Genomic DNA, 22,954 nt, shown 5'->3' on the forward strand with positions numbered 1-22,954 from the left:
AGAAGGTATAGAAAAGGTGGTATGTTAAATTTAAATTATGGTGTGACTGATGACAGTGGCAATAAGTTAGTTTGCTACTGTTAAGTAAAGTTAAAAAAAAAAAAAAAAAGGGGGAAACGTAGTTAAAAAAAAAAAAAAAGTAGGTATAAATGGTCCATCTTTTCAATGAAGAAAGGCCATCTGATTTCAGGCCTGTGCAGGTCAACATATTGAGAAATTACCTTTAAAATGCATGTGACTGGTATGTTGACAACACTCTGATGACAGTGAGGAACTCAGAGCTGTAAGAATTAGAAGGGAATGTGGTGAGCTACAGGATTTCAGAGCAAAGTGACCGAGAACACGTCAGAAACCCTGTTCTAGTTTCACACACGATGACAGATTCAAAAATATTATCATTAGGGGTTTTGAGGTACAACAGAGACTTCAACGGAAATATAAGCTTAAAAAAATTATATGCATTATAAGGAATAAAAGAAGAGCAGAAAGCTATACTTTTAGGACAGCAGGAAGAGCTTCTTTCCACAGAGGCTCTATACCACATGGGAAATAGATCCAGGAGAATGCTGTAAGTCTCAAATGAGGATGTCAGGGGTGAGCAAAAAGCACATTGACTTTTGGCACAGGTGTTCTGAAGTCAGGTAGGTGCTAACCTAGCTATTCACAGATGGAAAACACACCAGTAAACAGCATCAATAAAGACTGAAGAGAGTTTGGCTACTAAAAAGACTGAAAAGAGTTTGGTTATTATTTTGGAAATCCAGAGCAGACAGAAACCAGCAGCTGCTACCTGTAAGAGAGGATAACTACAACTTAACAGAAAGGTGAAAGAAGTCTTTAGGGCTGGAGGAAAAGTTCTGTTTTAAACCTTTTTCAGTGAAAAAATATCCAGATTTATATTTAATCTCCAAAATGAGATTGTTGAATTCCCCCTCACCCCCCATCCAGAAAAGATCAAAATTTTAAGGGCAGCTTGTCTTTTAGGAAAGACTTGAGAGATGTTCAATTTGCAACTGCAAACCAAGCTGAACTTTCTGCATTAAAAATGGCATCAAAGTGTCTGGGGAATTTGTCATTTAGGTGCTTGTCTGACTTCTCTGCACCATCTGCCCTGAATGAACAACAGTTCCCAGGAGACACTGAAGTGATTTCGTGCAAAAATAGACCACAGAATACATCATGGCCCAGGGCTCCTATTTCATAAGGTGGAAGTACACAGCTCTCTACACTGCAATTCTCTGGAGGGGACATTTCTGAAATGACATCTTTGGCCAAACATGAGGATTTCACCCTTCTTTATCTCATCCCTTATTTTTGCAGCTTGCATCCTGATTCAATGGGGTTTCTCAGTGACGAAACATCTTTGTGGAAAAGTTTGGATGCAAAGATTGGATGAAAATCAGTGGCAGGCTTAGGAAGAGATAGCTGTATATCCAAAAGATTTTTCCATAGTGACTAAGAGTCTCACCAGCTAAGCCTTTTAGAGTAGGAGTTCATGTTTTGTTGAGGCCTTGATCCTCTTAAGCATTTGGGTTTTAAAGCAACATGAACCCATAAAAGTCAGCAGACCTGAATGCTGAAACACCTAACTTCTCAACACGCTGACCACAATGTTTTTATTTAAAGTAATATCTTTCTTCCTACCTTTATATTTTAAATATTGCAATTCTTGTTTCCAAACACTGCCTACCACTTTGCTTTATTAGTTAGCATTTAGGTAATAAGTAATAAATAGATTCAGTCTACTGGGGGTTTTCACATTCTGCAGTTCCGAATAGAAGTAGCTGAAGCATCATTCTTTAATAGAAGCATAAGTCCTTGTATGAGCAATAAAAGCTGCCACTGCCTTTATGAGGCAAGCTAAATGCTATTAAAATGATGAATGAACTAGTTCCATTTTATTTGTTCAGCCTTCCCCAGCACTATTCCCACAACCCTGTTTAAATCACCACTTGTATTCTATGTAAGTTCCTATGTACTTGAAATGCACACACTCCTACAAAAAAACTGAAAGCCCTTCAGAATGGCAGTAAAGTTTTATTATTTTCTTTTTCAGCAAACAAACGATTAAAGAAATCAAATGGAGTTGGAACACAGAGTCAAAATTAATCCCCATGTCTTTGGCTTATTAGGTGAGATATTACCTGCCTCGGGAAGGGGCTTAATCAGGACTTATGTAAGAAAAAGTAGAGCTGAGATACTCTTTTTTTTTTTCTCTCTCTCTTCTCTGCTGGCACTGTAAATTTAATAAAATGAATGAATCTCAAATTTTCTAAGTTCTTTTGCTGTTCCCTACTTGATAATTTCAATGTAATTAGTTTAAACTAGTTGAAAGTCACACAGCAAGATGATTGAGATCTAATTAGGAAATATAAGTTTTCTACCTCTTTCCTTCCCCATAGAGTTAGAGATACAACTTTATCTGGGCTTTATTTATAAGCTCCAAAGAAGAGCGGAGAAATTGTTCATCCGATAGTGACATGAACAGCCTGGAAGAACAGCTTCCATTATAAAAGTGTTTTCTTTCATAATTCTCCTATGTGGTAGCAAATAAAAATGTGGGGTACCAGTTAAGTCAAAACAAACTGGTTCACTAGTCAGGGGAAAAGGTATTATTGGAAGGGTAGCAGAAGAAGAATTTCTATCTCTTCTTCCTTACTGGTTAATAATTTTTTGTCAGAATAAGTACTAAAGATGCTTTCCATAAGGAGCATGGAAAGCAATTACAGGAAGTTGTTATAGCTGCTATGAGGGCACCATGAGACAGGTCTGCATGGGGAGAAGGTCCATGCAGTTATAAAGGGGATGTAGCCACATTGAGAAAAGTAGAACAATTTGGTAGTAACTGACAGACACTCTCCAATAGTTCTCATTAAAGAAGGAAACATACATTTAAAAAAAAAAAAGAGTTCTGTTAGGAGAGATCTTAGAATTACAAGACAATGTCCCATTTGTTTAAACAGACAGAAGAATTCAAGGACATGACATTCGAGAGATTCTGAAATCAAAGGTACAGGATTATGCACTGCAAATTAGGAAAAAGGTTGTAAAGTGTTCTAGGACTAAGGATGCACCTTTATGTCAGTGAGAACCATCTAATGCCCTTCTATTATCTGTGGTCTAACTGCAGCCACTTGTCCTCCATCCATTGTAGCAATTCTGCAGCCATGATGAGAACTGGAAAATATCCAAGAAGAGATGCCCCTGAGTCACAGGAACACGACAAAATTTTGCAGTGCACCATACCAGATGAGGTCCTTGGACCATATTCACACTGTCTAACCAAATAATTTAATTTAGGAACATGAAATTTCCATATTCCTTTTATAATCAACAGGGAAAGATAGGCACTTCCAGCATCAATTAGAATGAGAGTCAGTCTCTTGGAGTGGCTGGCTGTGTTACTTCCTTGAGTGACTGGGCAGTGAGGTCCCTGTGTTTCAACAAGACAGATAGGTACACACGTGAGATAAATCTATGCCCTTAAAGAAAAAAAAATCTATTATAAATTAGGAATCCCTTGCTGAAGTTGAAAAAATAAAACATGCAAGGTTCACTGGCCAGTCACAGCTGGAGAAGTCATGCGATTTGAGATGTCCCTCATGAGACATTTTTAGAGAACAAGCCCCAGTGAGGCTGCCTGGAATACAGTTTGCAGTCCTAGATACCCACATGCAAGGAAGATCATTCAGTCTGTAACAAGACCATAATAATCAAGGAAGTGAAGAATTTGTCTTCTGAAATGAGAACAAAACAGGCTGGTTTGCTTAGCCTAAGGGAAGAGAGGTTGCAGGGATTCTGACTGCTTTCTGTAAACTCACCACAGTATAAACAGCAAACGCTAAAAGCTATTTAAACTAAAGGACAGTGCTGCTTCGATAACAAATGGATAGATGCTAGCCATTAAAACATGTAGCCTAAGTATTAGAAAAAGGTTGCAAACCCCCAGAGGACTAGAACTACTTTAATTAGGGGCAATGCTACTGCTTAGCTACATTTAAGCTGAAGCCAGATCAGTTTATGATCAAGATTTATAAGGCAGTGGCCTACAACAGCAAGGAGCAGGACTCCGCGTCTCATAACGGGGCCTCAAGCACTTTTGTGAACTGAGCATTTTCTCAGTGTTACTGTATATTGAATGCATTTACCTGCATAGGGCCAGATTTTAAAAAGTCCTTCATGACACTCTGAGACTCATGGCCAGATTTTCAGAAGTGATCCATAACCACAGGACTCCTATCCTTGGATACAGCTATCCAAGTATGTTGATTCTTTAGCAGATCACCACTTTTCTTATCATATAGTCTTTTAGGGACTACACAAGGCTTCAGGAATGAAAGTAAAGGCCTACCAAGTGCTTATACCAAGAAAGCCCTCTATTCTAAACTCAGACTCTGAACCAGACAAAAATGGTTTTTGCTTCTACAATACTGCACACAAACCAGGGAGGCAGGTGAAAGCCGCCCAGCTGCAGACACAATCTGGATAAGGCAGAAGTGCCCCTGGGCTGGTTGCTCACAAAGTCTTGTGGGGATGGAAAAGCAAAGCAAGGGCAGATGAGACTAAGAGGGCATACTGTGAGTTACCGGTATATTCACTTTTGAGGCAGAATTGCTATATGTAGACCGGAGTATTGAATCAGTGCCTAAAATAGAGAATATGATGTAATTCCCCCTCTTTGGAATATCATCACATGATTGCATATTTAGGAAAGCAGCAGCATCCCTGTGACAGCATCTGCTGTGCAAGGCAGTGGTCCCCATCTGCCTCTGAAATTCAAACTGTACCTCTGCTTGCCACCCTCACCATCTCTGTTCATAATAAGTGCACATCCAAAGGGCTGATGCAGGTGCAATATAATGAAACAGAGAGGTTTCTCTCTCTCTCTCTCAAAAAAATAGGGTCTATTATCCTTTACGCAGAAACATAACATTTAGTCCAGATAGGTGTGGGGCCTATGCATTTGATGCTCTTTCCGTTTTTGTTCTTTGCATTACATTTTGCTCCTGATGGGAGAGGATCCTAGGGCTCCCAGGCACCACTGCTGCAATCACATTTCAGTGGTACATTTCTATTAATTTCAGCAAGACTTGACTTATTCTTGTAGTGCTTGTGTATGTCATAACAGCATTTGGCACCTATCTTTTCTTTAGCGTTATTTTCTTAATTGACAACATTATTTCCTAAAGGACAATATACATTTTAGTTATAGGATTCTGAGGAGCTAGGAGATTTAAGAAGCTCCTCAGCACTCTCAGGCCATTTATTTTCTAGATTTTTATCCCTCAAGTTTTTTTTGTTGAGCCTAAAGGAGTATGAATATATGCAGTTCTTATGTCTTGTGCTTTCATATATAGAAAGGCCAAAACAGAGATTCTTTCAGACTCCTGCACAGGCTTAATACACAGAATAATTCAGAGGATGAGTTTTTAGCTTCTTTCTGATGGTAGATTGGCAACAAGCTATTCACATCTTTATCAGTCAATCCTTGACTTGTGCAGGCACAGAGTTCCAGTGACTTTAATAATCCCTGCTCATGCTATGGCCCAGGTTAGCCTGTAGCTATCTTCATCCTAGTAGTAGATATCACTGGTAAGTACTGTTCTGTGTGACCAGGCAGCTGAAAAATACAAGAATTTTCTGCTCTGACCTGCTTTTCAAACCTGACTCCTACCCAGCAGTTCTTTTCACTAGTCAGGAGGTGGCAGCCTCCACAGTCACTACAGAAATACTCAGGCAAATTTTTCCCTCATTTTTGGGCAAAATGAAAAGTGACTTTAAAAATGAGATATGATAGAGCAGGAAAATGAACATCAGCATTCAAAAAAAAAAAAAAAAAAAAAAGGAGGGGAGTGGGGAGGACTGGGCTGGAGGGATTTTACTGTTTTCCCTGCCCCTCTTATTTGGAAATTCCTGCTCATTCTCAGAACAAGAAGACTGATAGCAAAATGGCCCTCTTACCATCTCTTTTCACACCATTATATATACGCCCAAAAGATTATTGAATCTTAATTCTCTTTTAGAAGAACTACTGTGCATCCACTGATGTTAGGAGCATGGATGGTCTCCAGTGTTAAGTCTGGAAAACCATTTCTGTTTTGAAGCCTGATTTTCTCTGCAGTATTCTGAAATATTTAACTTCATGAAAAATCTTTTATAGTGATAATTTGAGGAAAATATCTTAGAAGCACATGAATAATGGAAAATGCATCTAAGAGGGAATCCCCTCATACTATTTTTAAATGTTCGGGCTACCATGTTTAAGCAACATTACAATAAGTTTAAAATTAGTGTGATGCTTCCAAAGCTGGAGAGGTTGTTGCTGATGTCAACATGTGATTTCTGCTCAGTGATTTTCTAAATTAAAACCTGAAGAGCAGCCATAACTTTTTTTTTCCCAACTATATGAATATTAAAGCCAGATTCTGGGTCCAGATATAGGGCTGTGTTCCGACAGCTGCTCTAAATATTAGCAGCGTGCTGCTTCCACCTCTTCCTCCACATTGACAGAGCACTAGAGTATCTTAATCTCCAGTTCTGATGCTGCTCCAGACTGCCAAGGCAATCTACTAACATACAGCTTGGATGCTCTTCAAATGTCTTTTCTTAGATTAGAAATGCAAATATGATTCCAGTTTTCATTATCCAAAATTAGAAGAGTCAACATCAGTTCTGCTGTATATTTAAAATACTGCTGGAAGCAGCCACAAACATAGATGAAGATGAATACATATGACAAAAGTGCATTAGCAGGACTGTTTCCAATGACTAGTTAGAATTAGGGACCTGTAAAAAAAACTCCAATGAAAAGGGACAGTATAGATTGCAGTTACATAGCAGTAGATAGACTGATATCATAAGGTTCTTTAAATAATACATAGCAGAGCTGAGTCAGCTGTAGTAGGAACATTTTAGTCTGCTGCATAATTCAGTAGCATTTGTTCCACTAAAGAATACATTAAGCTTTTCAATTCTATACTTCTAACAGGTCCATGGTCACTTGATGGTGACAGATACTGACAATTAACATGTTGTACCAGTTAAACAACTCACCATTTGACTTTCATTTTTCATTTCCAATTCTGCAATCCATTCACCCTCATGTCAGTAACCTCATTCCGGGTCACTCATCCCCTTTCAAAGACAGCTTTTCTTCTGGCTGACATTGATGTTGACTAGCTTGTATCAAGGCTTTCACAAGATTGGCCTGGCTGTTCAGAGGACCCCATCAGAGCTCAAAGCTTTCACGAAACATGAAACCCAAGAAACAGACAGGCTGCTCAGTTAACAACCTTCAGCTTTTCAAAGCAGTGAGACACTCCTAGACTGGTTCTTACTGCACCAAGGCACGCAGAGGGCATGCACAGACTGGGACTTCATCTACTAGGCAGCGATCTTCTCAAGAAATATCAGCCACCTTCACACGTGACAAGGATCCTCAGGCAGTTACTTATGAATAGAAATTATAAGGATACTTCAACCACAGGTCTTCTTGCTGACACTGAAAACCTATTTTAGAAAATGTTGCTATGACTGGGTGGGCTAAATTCCTTATGAATGCCTGAATTTCCACACAAGATGACCTAAAATCTGGCACAGAACCTCATGCCAGCTCTTAGATTGCATTTTTGTTAGGTATCATATGGCAATTAAGGCATTACTTAAAAATCAATCTGCTATATTTAATCCGCTGGAAAATATGGATTTTGAAATTATGCCAGACAGTCAGGAAATGTTCCTGTACCTTCAAAAAGTGCCTAGTTTTATTACCATAAGCAGTTAGCACAGACCATAAAGAGGTTTAAATAGTACAGAAATTGTATTGCCTACAATGACTGCTTCTCCTCCATATCTGTATTAAATTATATTCTTAATACATTTAAAAAAACACCTATACATTAAGTTATATTGTCCCTCCAGCAACAGCAGGAAAATTGAGAAGGAAATAAGCTATAGCAGTGTTCTTCATCATAAGTCATTTACTGAGCTAGATGCTGTAGCATGCAGAGCTTTACCTACTACGGCAGATTACAGAAGGGGATTTAAATCAAATTCTCATCCCAAATGCACGTCCTTGACCTCCTCACCTCTGAGAATGACTCCCAGGGCTTCTGAGCCTTGAGACCAGTGCAGAGGTATACAAAACTGCTTTCTAATTGACAGGTTATGCAGAGGTTGACCTCTTATTGGCGTCATAAATGTATTCATGCATGTGGAGAGTTTTCATTCTCTTATTCTGGAGTGGAAAAGCAGAGCAGGATGTTCGTTAAGATTCCAACCCGGAGCTGGCTTTAGGATAAAAGAGCTATTTTGACAACCAGGGATTTTGTCTAAAGCGCCTCAACACAGAACATTCTTATCACTAATGAGAATCAATACAGTTCTTCACTGTCCTTTCACATCACCACATTTCTCTCAATGAGCAGACCTCAAAAGCTGAAAGGCAAATCATATCTCCAGTCTTAAAGGACAAGATTCTATGACCAAAAACCTTCAAAAAGAACGAGTAAATTAGACACCAAGTCTGAGGACAACTAATGCACACAATGAACCATGTTGTATGGACAGAACATCCCTCCTTCAAACTGGCCTTTGTGAAAATATAAAATGAGGAACAACAGCCACAGATAAAGAGCTAAGAGAAACGAGGATAAAGTCAGACTAATAAGATAGAGAGAAAAAGTTTCCCAAAATTAAAGTTGTTTTCTAGAAATGATTTTGACCAATACACGAGATACTAACATAGCAGGGTAGGGACTTTTCTGGAACTGTGATTTGAAAGTCTGACCCAAAATATTAAACTCTGGGGGAACTTTTTCCTAACATTAAAACCATAAATATCAATCAGTTTGTAAGTATAAGTCTTCACATTTTTCTTTCATTTTCTGACTGGGATTTGGTAATGAAATCAAAACTGCATTTTCTAAATGCGAGAGGATAGTTTACATACAAGAATCCTGGAGCCTTTCATATTCCCTTTGTGAAAGAAAATAGCTGTTAAATGATTTCATTGAAGGACAATCTCTTATGGAAAGGAAAAACAATTTACCAAAAGGACACACTGAAAACAGTTCATTTTAACACTGAATGTTTGAATGTTTACCGGGAAAAAAAAAATATATATATATATATATAGAGAGAGAGAGAGAGAGAGAAAGAGAGAGAGAGTCGTGTTTGAAAGTAATTGAATTAGCTATAAGCAGTAATAAATTTCCAGGTGCATGTCACTAAGCAAAAACCATATTTACAAAAAGAAATCAAGTGTGTTAAGATGAGACTTAAAAGCTCCTTACAGACATAGTTGCTATCTCTGAAGCTTTGCAGAATATTATTTCAAAATCATTCTGTCCACTACCCAGACATATGTAAGACCCTTAGATTGTGTGGATGCTCATGGGCAATAATAATGTCCAGAGTTCCCTGAGGCTGTTTCTGTAGCCTTACCTTGTCCAAATATAGCTTCTTCCTGACTATATAACTGTGATGTGCTTCTTAGACCAGATTTGCAAGGCCAGTGTCACAGATTGCCTGGAGCTTTCAATGCCTGTGCAGGGAAGCATCTGGTTCTGCCACACTGGGGCTTCAGGGCAATTTTAGACCCTTGCTTTGCTACACACGGGCCAGGGACCTCTTCACTCAACAGTTGTATTCTTAGCAAGAGGCAGAGCTGTCCATGCCACCCTTTGCCAATCAATTATTATTGGTTGTGATTCAACTTCCTAGTTCAACAAAAGCCAAACAAAATGTTGAGAAATATGTCTTAGGGAATAGTGAAAAAAAGTTTGATTTTGATATTGATCCCCCAGGTGTGGATACTGAGGTCTTCATTAGTGACCTTGATGATGGGACTGGAGGCATACTTTGACTGAAGGTCAAAGTGACCCATACCCTAGATGGTTGCACTGCTATTCAGAGGGACCTCAACAAGCTGGAGAAATGGCCGGAGAGAAATCTCCTGAAGTTTAATAAAGTGCAAAGTCCTGCATGCAGAGAAGGACCTGGGAGTGGGCAACAAGTAGAGCAGGGGACAGCAGAGTATCTTTGCGGCAATGGTATCCTGGGGTGCTTTAGGAAGAGATGGTGGAGGAAGGTGATCCTTCCTCTCTGCTTAGTACTCATGAGACCACAACTGGAGTCCAGACTTAGAGATCTTTAAAACCTGACTGGACACAGTCCTGGTCAACTTAGTCTAGGTGACCTTGCCCTGAGCAGTGAGGTTGGAGCAGATGGCCCAGAGGTCCCTTGCAAACCCAATTATTCTGTGGTTTTGTGGAAATGACAGCCTGTACAGGCTCCCACCTAAGAGTCCCGGAAGAACTGGCTGAGAAGATCCCCAGCTTTTTATTCCAAGGGAAAGTAAAAATACATATTAACTTGTCAAGCTGATATTTGAGCAAGTCCCTGAATGTTGGGATAATTTTAAGAGGTTGAAAAAAATACTTATTCATGCCAATATTCAAAAGGTCAAGCATATAACAGGGTAAATAGAGGATGTACGAGACAAAGTGGCAGTTTAAGAGGTTCAGCTACTGAAAAAAGTGAATCACAGGAATATAAATAATGGAAGTCAAAAGAGTTTTATGAAGAATTCTTAAATAATTCACCATCTTTCTTTAGCAACAGCAATCATGTAAATATGCTGGGACTTTCATAGGACATGAGAAATACCACTTCATAGCATTTTGATTAAGAATTAGCAAAGGTTCATACCCAAAGCAATTAGTAAATGAGTTTAAAAATTATTAAAAGCAATCCTAAAAAAAAAAAAATCTGGGAGGAAGTCAGCCCCGTGGTTTGTTCTGTTCTTAGCATAAATCAACACCTTTAACAGAATCCCAAATGCAAATATATTATTGCCGACAAAATTAGCTAAAAAGGATTACTGACATTCCTAAATAATAAGTAAATCAGTCAAATTTACCTGGATCCTCTAATAATCATGCCCATTCAATCAAAATACCATTTCCCACCTACAGAGTGGGAAAGGTTGGGGTCTGTGGAAGTCAAACAGTCTGAACAGTTCAACATGAGGTCCTAGCCTGCTACCATGACAAAGACAACAAATGTAATGTTTGTAACATTGGAAATTATGGAAAAAGTGAATAGAGTAGAATGATGATTCTTACCAAGTTTCAGACAAGGGAGAATCCAGTTTTAGGATATTGCATGAAATTCTGATATTTACGTTTTTACAAAAGGTTGCTGAAAATCACTAATGCTGACTGACAAGTGAAAAATCAGAAAAAGAACTAAAGAATCTCATCACAGCAAGAGACCCACAAAGCTCAGTTCAACGTGACAAAGAAAAATGGACTGTTTTGTACAAATGCCTTCACATGAAAAATACACTAAATATCAGACAGGCTTTTAATCAGTCGAAACAAGAGCAATAACCACACTCAGAAACCATATCAAGTCAAATGGAGAAGAGCCATGTGTTTGCGTGTGTCCCTCGTTATCAAGGGGAGCGGCACATTTTCTATTTCTTATGGTCTTTCGGTCAAAACCAATACCCAACAGGTCACTTCCAGTCAACCTGCTGGACATTTTCTCACCTATTCGCTAGCTGCAGAACCACACAAAAATGATTTGTATGGCACTGAGCAAGTAACTCAAAGTGAGATTCATTTTGCCTCATATTCAGTCTCTGAACGTTAGATGCCTGCTTAGCATGTAAACACTGAAAGCGTTTTTACCCTCAACATCTCCAGCAGCCAGCAGATAGAAACAGTCCCTGTGGGACAGCTGTTCCTCTGACAGTTCTTAAACAACCACTCTCTGATGAGGAAACTCGGGAAGAAACCTGTTTACTGATTGAAAGCTGAAAGGTGGCTGGCTTAGACTTAACGCTGCTCTAGACTATTAAGTAAGGGAAGACCTGCCCTAGCCTCTCCCAAAGGGGATATTAATATTTAGCTACTGCAAAAATTATACCTTTGAGACTTAATATTAATAGGAGTTGTGTAAATAGTTATGATAAATGGTAACAAGAAGTCATGGTGTTCAAAGTTTTGCAACGCTCTAGGCGAAAAGAAAACAATTGATTTTTGAGGTACTACATGAAAATATTCCCACTGTGGGCTGGGGTGACTCCATGCAAACTTTTCTCAATGGCAAAGACAGCTTAAAAAAAAAAGAAAAAGAAAAGAAAAGAAAGGAAAGAAAGAAAAAAGCTTTTTCCAAAACAAAATCTATTTTCAAAGGTTATTTTTTACCAGTCTGATTTTCAGCAAGGCCATGAAGAGTTGTATGAGCACAACTGATGGGGCAGCAAATTGTGGTATGGCAATAAAGACCTCTTATACTATTTCTGATTTAGAAAAGGACAGTGGAGTTACAGTATAATGCACCAGAGCTAAGGAGACAAACAAATACCTAGCATAGCTCTGAAATGGCACAGAGCACAGTAGAATTGATTTAGGTAAAACAATCAAAACATATCATTCCCTTTTGAAACAGAAGTATTATGTTTCTTTTGACCCAACCCGGCAATCTCTCATTTACCCAAAGTCTAGAGACAACAGTTCAAGTAACCACCATGAGAAGCAATGTAAAGAATACAAAGCCACGAGTTCCCTGCCTCCTTGCAGAAGCAAATCCTTTCATAAAATCTATTCATATTTTTTCTTTGGATGTGATCCCAGAAGTCAGATGGAGAAGAAATGTTGTACTTCCTTCCTTTATAGTAAAGCTTAATCTATTAAACAATCCATTCTGCAGGCTCTCTTTGTGAGGAATAGAATTTGTTCCCAAAATAGCAGTCAGCAAAAACAATGGCCTTGAAAAGAAGATAAAATTTGCCTGTCTCACATGACCATAATGATGCAGCAAACCTTACTTTGGTTCTCTGACATGTTCTGGTCTTTCCCTTCATCCACAATTTCTCAGCCATTCCACAGATTTATCCCCACAAAGAGCACAACAACCCCCAAAATAACGTCACAGAAAGCTGAACTAGAATGGTAGCAAAATTCTTTCTTTGTTCAAGCAATTTACATAATGATTCTTTTCTTCTTTAGACATTTTTTCTACACTAGTTATTTAATATAGCCATTATACTTGGGTCTGGCAGTTTGGATTGGGATGCTGCCAAAAAGATGCTATGTTTAGCAGGGTCTGAGGGGCTGGATATTCGAACATAGCATCTTAATTTAAAGAAATTCTGCTCAGCCTTGAAAAATAGCTTATGGGGATTTTCCTCACAGTGTTCTCAAGGAGCTTGGGTAGATTGAAAAAAAAAAAACTTCAAAACCTTAACCAGTATTATCCAACATGAGATTTAAAATGAATAATAGATTTTTTTAAATAAAACTGGAGGAGCTAATTCACACAGAAAATGCATTATTGTCTGCTGCCTGTACTACACTTCTGAATTTTTCACCTTCTTGTCAAATCCTTCCAATCAATACCCCATCTGATGTTTCAGTGTATACTAAATACATTTAGGAGATGAGACAGCAGAATATAAAGACAGATGCGCTCTGAAGATGGACGTGTCTATAACAATACGTTTCAACAAAAGGAAGGTAAAAAATAATACAGCAATAACACAGTATAACAATAATACAGCAATAAGACCAAGACTGTGATGCCATTCAGAGCAAAGAGGAGCCATGGGCTAGCAGCCATGCTTGGCCTGGGGTCTTTACTACAACAACAGGTCTTGCAGGCTTGAGTTCAAGTACAAGTTTAGGGAGGAAAAAATCAGCCGTAGCACAGGAGTGAGATCAGTCAGATCAAACTTTTCTGAGAGAAATAATCTTAATTCCCAAGAGAGAACCCCTAGCTAAATAGCTATTTTAAGACAACAATTATAGGGGGAAGGGATTTTCATTTTACTTTTACCTACCTAATTATCAAGAAAAGATGCCTAAGGTGGCAGGAAATGTGAATTCAAAAGTTCTTAGAGCAGAACAAAGTATTAAAGAGTCAAATATTGCAAACAGTCTAGATTTAGTTTTGTTTAGCTTAGTTAGGAGATTGCTCTGGCTTTTGCAGTCAACTCTAATTAGAATGTTGGTGCATATTAACACCATCTGCAATTAATATGAATTAATACAAGTTTCCAAAATTTAGAATTTCATGCTTTCCTTCCTAGGCTACGTCTTGATCCAGAGAAATGAATGCATCTTTCTCTTCCCAGTCTATTTAAGAGAGTCTAAACACTATACTCTTTCTCGTAATTTCTCATTCTCCACAGTCTGTGTGGCTGGAAAGTTTGAACATCAAATGATCAGTCACTAGATCAACAGATTCAAGCTGCAAACCCGAGGAGTCCACTTTGTGTGGTCTGGATAATAGAACTTCACCATTTCTATCCATTCATGTAAGAAAAAAACATGACAAAGAAAAAGAATCACTACCTACCCATAGCTCAACTGAAATCTCTATTTCATTCATTTTACTATACTCATATAAGTCTAATTATTTTGATGAGCTTCTAGTTAAAATCAGAAAAACAGAAAAATTAAGCCATGACAGTGAGAGACAATCAAGTCTATTTCCCACAAAACCCCATATAGCTGACATTTCCCTTTTCCCATCTGTCCGTTATATGAAAGGTCTGTCATGTTGGAATAATGTTCTTGCCACTGTCTTCTTTAAGTGGAATAACTCCAACATGACAGAGGTTTCTGCAATGTATAAGGCCCCAGGCACAAGATACATCAACTTCATATCTTTTCTGACCCTCCCAGAATAGGCAGTGTTTTAAAAACCTTAATGGCATACATTTCTCTCTGAAGGCTGCAGCCTTGTCTGTGGGCTTGGGAGCTTGGAAACAGAAAATTACTTTAAATAAATATCTAATAAACCACAGAATAAATACAATGAATTAGTCATTACTTCTTACCATAATGTAATGGTGTTCCTGAAAGCCAGGCTTTATTAACATTATGAAGAGGTGTTAAGACAAGGATGAGTGTCATGGGGATATCTGCAGTGGGAAGCCAAGATGAGGCAGCAGTAAATCATAAAGTGCAATCAGGATGCTGCCACAGACTGTGCATAAGTCCCTACAGAATCCTGTAATTTTGTTTGTAACTTGACAAAGAATTACCTAATAAATTAGTAGAATGCTTGGTTCTTTCTCTCTAGCTGCCTGTAAAGATATGCATTCTTAAACAGACTTGTGGATTCAATGAGTTTCTAAGTGAATATCTCCTTTAGATACCTATTTTGCTGTAAAACCAAAACAAAGTGGTTAAAGAAGTAAAACCAAAACCACAATGCCTATTGTATGGCACTGTCAAGCAATGATCAGCACCAACCCCTGCTCTCCAAGGATCATGTCAAGCTGGTATCAAATGGCACAGTTTCATTATTTATTGAAGTGTCTCTCCTTGTTTTTATTTTCATCCTGTCAGTTCATTGTGCTTTTATTACAGTTTCTGCCCATGGGTGCCTGTGAGCGTAAGCCTAACTATGGATATCTAGGCCCCTAACTCACATAGCTTCAAAACATCCATAAACATGCACACAGAAATAAATAGCAGAGCTTTTTGAAAATGTCATAATAATGTAAAGAACTGCAAAGCAGAAACCAGCACATAGTAATACTTAAAATAATGAATTACTGCACAGAATACCCAGTAATATCTGCAAATCTAAACCATATTTTGCCTTTTTATGAGCCAACTGCTAAACATATGTTACATATGTGGTCTGTGGGGAAGTATTGTAAATAGAACAGCTGTTAACTTAAAGAGCTACAATAGAAGAAAAGGTTTTATTGCCATCACAAGTTTTCTTGTTTTGTTTACATTGCAGGATATGCCCCTGGTCTCCTCATCCCACACAAACCCTGGCAAGCAAAGAGATCCCTTGTTTCACACCCCATATTTCAAAATAGTGCCTTGCTCAAAGATCATAACACACCTGGACGGGAATGAGAGAGCACGCAAGCTTGAACTAAGCTACACTACTGCTCTCTGCTGCAGTGAGAGGTTTCCACCTCAGGAGGGGAGAATATGATGTACTCTCCCAGCTTTCAATTCTCCAAGCGATGACTGCCTTCATCTTTAGCTCACCATGGTGTGAAACGTGCTGACAGATGCTATAAAACAAATTTATCCTCCCTCAGTATTGAAATATTGTCACTGAACAATCACTGAGATTGCACAGAGCAGCCAGGTGTTCTTTCTTTGTGATAGATATTCTCTCATCCTTCATTATTAGTGTAAAGATCAGTGATAATGAGATGCTGCTCCACTGACTCCACAAGACATATATGTACCAAGTCTAAACTGGAGTCTTTGAAGTCTTGGGAGTATACCAGGGAGAAACATGAGTGAACTTATGCCATACACAATGCATATTTATTCCGTATTTTATTAGAATCTAAAATATACTAATTACATATTAAAACTTTTTTTTTGCATGACAATAGAAAGCATCTGCTTCTATAGCAATGTCAGTATTTGCTAGTAACCAACTATTTAATTTAAAAAAAATATTAAAATACAAATATCATAACAGTCCCAAGAGCTGTAAATAGCTGTAGCCACAGTAGTTGAGTCAGGTGTGGTGGCCATAGCTTGTTACAGAACAAATTTTATCCCCCCCTTTTTTTTTTTGGGTGGGGGGAAGGGGTGGTAAGGGTATAGGATGATTTCAAGATCATTATAAAAGATCATTATAAAACATACAGATTTTGTTTTGAAAAGGAATCCCCAGGAGCAATTGTTCCCCAACTGTAGTCCACAGGGCAACAGTAAATGCACTGTAGTTGGTTCACAAATGTCTTACAGCACCTACTACTATTTAATATATTAGTACTAATTAGTTCTAATATTTTATATTAGTAAGACTTGGGTTCTGTGAGAAATGCACTAATAGTGTTATATTGGTCCAAAGCAGCAGGGAATTTTCTTCCTCTTGGAAATGCCCAGCAGTCAAGAAACAAAGGAGCAGAGCTCTGTTGTATCCCATGGGAGTAAGCATTACAATAAACCTGTGCCCCAGCATTCAGGATGAGATAAAAATGCCACTTCAGTGGCATTTCTAACCATGTCCTCTCTCTTTCTCTGTCATTGAAGTTCTACTTATTACGAGAGATTTCCAGAGGAATGCTGCTGGCCTGCCTCAGTGGCCACTGTTCTCACTGTATTATTATCATGGTAGCATTGAAAAGCCTCTTACAGGAACATCAAGAACAATAATGCCCTTTTCAAACATGGCAAAGTAAATCTGACATTTCCACAGGCCAGCACGGCTTATTTGCAAAATTGAGATTGGTTTCAAAAGGTCTGTACACATCTCAGAGCTCCCTTAGGACAACAGAGAAGCCAGCAAGCAGCCTTGACTTTTACAGAAGGATGCTCTCTAACTGCTGGAGTCATTATATGGGGGGATTAAACTGCTACCACAGGGACAAACAATTTTTAGACTGATGCATGACAAAGGACTAGAGTAGGAGCCTTCACTGTCCCACAAGGAAAACCTCATGAGGATGCATTCATCCAGCTTTTGTTACATTCCAACACATGTTTTATCCCTTCTTTTGTGAGAATTTAAGAGTTTGATAAAATTTTCACCCTACTTTTGCCACAGGTGTGATAAAACATTCAGAGACTAGATTATAGCAAGTGCTTTAAAAGTCCCATCTTGGTTTTCTTTGTTTTTTTGTTTGGTTGGTTGGTTGCGTTTTGTTTGTTTGTTTGTTTTACATATTATATGAAACACAATTCAACAAAAATTTCTGAACAAAGTTCACCCAGCAACTCAGCCCTTTGCACCCTACAGCTGTGGCATTTTGGACTAGGCTTCAGGAGTCCTCAGCAAGCTATTAACATACCACTAATCCAATTAACTTAATCTGTTAACTTTGCGAGTTAGGTTGTTAGACCTGCAGAACAGTAAGCGATGCCTAAAGGAGCGGATCATGGACTCATGGAAGAACCAAGCATCACAAAGCTGGGAACAGCTTTAAATAGGAATAAATAAATAAATAAATAAAAAGGCCTTTAGTGAGTGGTTATAAATAAGCCTTTTGTAGCTCTCAAATGAGGCATTGGTATCGTAACTCTTGTCCTCCTTTCCATCAGCGTTAACCGACTCCAGCAACATGATTGTCAGTCAGCAACCAGAGAGCTCAAAGTTGCAATCCCAAGTAACCAGCAACTCTTTTAATGCAGTGATCAAGAACTACTTGCACCATTTTTGCCAAGGGCACTATTTCCTCCAAGGATTAAATGGTTAAACCTCTGTCATCTTGTTTCCACCACTGTGCCATAAGCTGGCAAAAGGCCTGAACACGTTATACACACAATCAATATACTGAAACTTTTCAGTGCCCTGTTCACCCTGCAGCTGTCCTGTTTTTGCCACAGTTGAGGACACATTCAGCTCATGTCACTGATGATGATTTCGAGAGAAGAATGTCTACATGCAGAGGCAAAGGGAACTGACTTTTCCTTCTCTAGCCCTCTCGGCCACAGCACTGCTGCCAAGGCTGTGAACTTCTCACCTACCAACTGATCCAGGAAAGATAAATTTGAATCAAGGTGAATCTGAGAGTTGAACAACTTTTTTAATCATTTTTGGGCAGACACCAAGTCTGGACAATGTCACCTCCAAACCTATAAGTAACTGAAATAAAATGAAACCATAATTAAGTCAGATTTAGCAATACAACAGAAGGTACTGCTTCCTAAGCCTGGATCTGCTGCCCTTTTAAAGGTTCTACTCCACACTGAAGTCTATAAATACCACATCAGACAAACTCTCCTGAACTTCAAAATATACTGAACTAAGTTCAGTTTAGTTATACACATGAGCAGCAGTTGTTGAAATCACAACTTAAGGCAAAGGGGAGTGTGACAAACCAGCTGCGCTGGCGCTAACTGCAGCTTGTCATACAAGGCTTGATAAAACTCTCAAAACAGTTATTTGGAAGTTTAAGTTTGTACACAGTAGACCTGAATCCTTCAAAAGCATGAAGTGACTTAGAAAGCTGAAAGGACAGATTTTTTTCCCAAGTATTTAGGTGGTTGGAGATACCAATATAGCACTTGTCTACCTCATTACACAGCTAAATACCTTTGAAAACGTAATCTTCAGTCATACTCTCAGAGGAGACAGATTTCTAGAAGAGCACAGATGTCCAGGAGGATTACAAAGTGCCTAGCTGCTTAGTGCCCATTAAAATCAATGAGAGTTAAGGGCCTCATATATATCCATGTCGATCTACCTAATTAAAAAACATAGCTGCTTAGATTCTACACCCTGTTAAAAGGTTGGAACTCCTTCAGTCCCAAGGTGCTTTTCAAAACTACATTTCAGCTTTCCATAGCACAGTCTCCAAGCAGCTAGCAGGGTCACCGGCAACCCGAGTGATGAGGGCCAAGTCAGGAGAGGCCCAGAGCCCAGACCTCCTCCAGCCACAGCTGGGCCTCAGGAGGCATCATCCTTTGAGCAGCAGGGAGACACCAGCCTAGAGAAAACCTGATATCAAGATAGGGCCAGGCCGGACACTTTAATTATATCCATGCTACAAAGCAAGCTGGGGGTAGCGTATTCCATTTTAGAATGTGTTTTTCTTTAAACAGCAACTTAGGCTACGAGTTGCCACTTCTAGTGTATGTAGATTGGTGCTTTTCAGATGGAAAATTAACCCTGATACTTGTTCGGACTTCAAGACGTACAATTCCTATTGCTGTCAATTAACAGACAACACCAAGAAACATTTCTCTGTGACCCTGACAGCAGGGTTTTTGGGAAGTTTCAGCTGCTAATATGATCAGCCTGCTGAAGATCCTTCACAAATTATCATTTCTAGACTGGAAAGGGGGATTGTGAACTTGTTGCAGGAATAAGTTTGCAAAATAAAATAGACCTATGGTAGGGCTTACCCTACTTTGGCTTTTCATTTGCAATGCTGCTTACTGAAAAATGCCTTTGCTGGCAGAAAAACAAAGGGGCAGGTGGCAGAAGCCCTTTCATTCTGGTCTTGTACAGCACTGAGCACAACGAAGGTGTCTTGATCTCAGCTCGTGCATTCAGATGCTGCCACCACACACATGCACTTCCTAATACTAATGTCAGCCTGGAGGCAGGGTTATAAAGGATCATTGCAAAAATATTTTCTTTTGGTGTATGTGGTGGACAAAAAACACTGCAAAATAAAAATGGGAAGGGCCAATGGCTCATTACTTTTCCTGCTGATTTCTTTGCATTTATAATAAAGAGTTACAGCCTACTGGTAAAACAAGATTAAATTAGTGAGCGGAAAGATGTTTTGAATCAGGTTATTTTCCTGTTTTCTCACAGTGGGTCACATTCTGCTAACACACATTAACCCTGCAATCAGGCAAATATTCATCTTGAGTAATGAACAACCTCATCTGGGGCTTCTAAGCAGCCAGCACGGACAACAGCTAAAAGAAATGGTCTCAGGCATCACCGCTTTCCTTGTTAAATATTGTTCTTTGTCTCTAATGAAAATGGGAACTATTGGCGTAATTGAACATTCTTGTAGCAGAAGTAGCCCAAGTCCCTTCCAGGTTCAAAATCCTATCCTGCAACAAATGAGGAATAGCTGCGCTTCAATACAATTTTTTTTACATGCTAGCTAGAGCTTTTTGAGTAAGTTGCTAAATGTGAGCTCCATTTGACCTCCGCATTTTCTAAATACATTGCCTTGCCTGCTGAGTGAAAACAGCAAAAAACAGGAAAAAAAAAGAAATATTGATTTGTGGTGTTTTTCTCTGGGTTTGAGAATGACATCAAGCTTTGCACATTTTTCCTGTAATATTTTCACAGTAGAAATAGTACTGACTTCCTTCATTTTCTACACAGGGTCAACATTATGAAGAGGAAAAGCGGGCTTTGAGCCATGAAATAATAGCACTCAATAATCACTTAATAGAGGCCAAGGTGACAATAGATAAGTTGTCAGAAGACAATGTAAGTATTTAATCATGAATACGTCTTAAGGTTATCCTCAGAAATAAATTAGGTCATGCACTTCCCTTCTAATTAGAATAATTTCTTATTGTTTGCATAAAAGATAAACTGCCATCTCTGCCATTAAGTTATGTCTGATGTTTCCCCTCAGTCTGGAATTTCAGCTCTCCTTTAATCGGGGGGTTGGGGTGAGACGTTTTATTCATTCTCTTTTTCCTCCTTATGTCTAATCTAAAATTAACAAGAAAAAAAGTGTTCTATGAAACAGTGATATCCCCCCATTGAATTTTCCATAGGCAGAACAGACTGACAGAAGCCCATGCTCAGAGCTAAGCAGTAGGTGCAGTCAAGAAGGAAGGATACGAAATGAGGAGTATAAACCCAGAGCAGAGCCCTGCTTCCCGCAGCTCATCCAGTCCTCCAGGATTTGCTCCTGGGCAAGGGGTTTTCAGGAGAGGGCAGAACTGACCCAACCTGCTCACTCAGGCTATTGAAGGGAGCAGGAGCTGGGTTTTTCCCCAGCTGGAGTTCATATGTAATCCTTTGTCTATCTTTGCATGGAATGAAATAGGGAATATTCTTTGCAAAGGACAAAAATTCACTGTAGGCACATGGCATGCCCCAGCAATGCTGTGGACAAAGCACATGAGGCACATTTAACCTGCATGTAGGTTTCTTTTTGTAGTAATTTTTAAAGCTGCTAAAAATAAAGTGTGAGAAATGCTTTTTTTGCCCTCTCCATGACAACCACTTCACAGAAACAGAACCTCACAGCTTTTAAAGACAGGCGTAGTTTGGGGAATGGTTTCACTCTTGTGTGCCTAGTAACGCCAGGAGAGATTTGCAATACTTGCCTGTGCTATGCATTGTGCAGTGCTATATTAAGTGCACAGCGTGTGTGTAACATGCCCAAATCACATGCACATGCCAGAGGTTTTAAGTCGAACACTTGGATTTCTACTACTGGCATCTGCTTTCCAAAACAAAGATAGCATGTACCAAAATAAAATTCAAGATTTACATGAACGAAATATATTTCCCTCACCACAATTAAGGCAGAAAGATGCATATATAAAGCTCTTGGATATGAAGATAGAAATCACCTAATGACCATAAGAAATATACATTTGCTTCTCACATGCCTGACAGCAAAACAATCCTAGGAGCATTTTTTTGAGCCTGTTATTACAAAACACCTTTAAAATGGTATTTCAAAACAGACAAATTTCCTCCTTTCCTTTTGACACACAATTTATCGCTTTTTAAAGGTAAAATTGAACCATTTAAAATCTTCATGCAATGAAATAACATTAGCAGCAGGTGCAAAAATCCAACCATTTCACTGTTCAACATTCTTCTCTCTGCAAACATTTATAATGTTTACAGCTGAACACAGCCTACTGCCCATAGTATTTTTGTGCTTTGTGCGTCTCATTTATGTTCACTTATAAAACTAGCTTCTAAAGCCAATTTTATTTTTGTTAATGGTATCTTGATCAAGAGAAGCAACACAGTTCTTACCTCCAAAACATCAGAGATAGTGATTGGAGGATGCAGTGTCAAATTAAATTAAGATGAAGTATGGAGTTGAGGGCAAAATTCTGTACTGAGTTTTCCCATTAAATAGGCTGTGGCAGCCATTCAGTATAAAAATAGTACAACCAGCCTGTTTTAAATTCTCTTTTTCCCTGTGTGAAACTCTCATGATGATTTCCTACCCAGTAAAAATATCCTTTTCTGCAGTATCAAATATTCACAGTGAAATTTAATATGCACAGAGTTACCTTCTGCAAAATATGAGGAGCAAAGAATCATCAAAAAATTTCATAAAGAGGCAGAGGATATTTAAAAAATACAAAATATGTCTGCAATGAATCTCTCACACAGTCTCATGAGACTACTGCAGAATTTTCTAGTGTAGTATCTTCATGCTGATCCAGGTGGTATTCAGTAAATATTGTTTGATATTGAATTTCCTTTTTGCTAAAAAGTACGTGTTTATTTTAACCTTCATAGTTCCATGAATGTTAATGGAATAAAGTCCAGTTCC

At 38.7% G+C, this 22,954-nt stretch overlaps 1 protein-coding gene across 2 annotated transcripts in view; it reads left to right on the top strand.

Annotated features, from left to right (window-relative positions):
* The window catches only part of BEGAIN (brain enriched guanylate kinase associated), a 141,232-nt gene that overhangs the window by 112,769 nt on the left and 5,509 nt on the right, over positions 1–22,954 (top strand). For both annotated transcript variants that reach the window (XM_088539650.1, XM_088539651.1), the window contains one exon: positions 20,797–20,904. In XM_088539650.1, the coding sequence (XP_088395776.1) occupies positions 20,797–20,904 (108 nt within the window). The remainder of the gene's footprint in view (positions 1–20,796; positions 20,905–22,954) is intronic.

The sequence above is a fragment of the Tinamus guttatus genome, unplaced genomic scaffold, assembly GCF_059628265.1.
Source record: "Tinamus guttatus ecotype Peru unplaced genomic scaffold, ASM5962826v1 Tinamus_guttatus_pri_ptg000048l, whole genome shotgun sequence".
Taxonomy (NCBI): Eukaryota; Metazoa; Chordata; class Aves; order Tinamiformes; family Tinamidae; genus Tinamus; species Tinamus guttatus.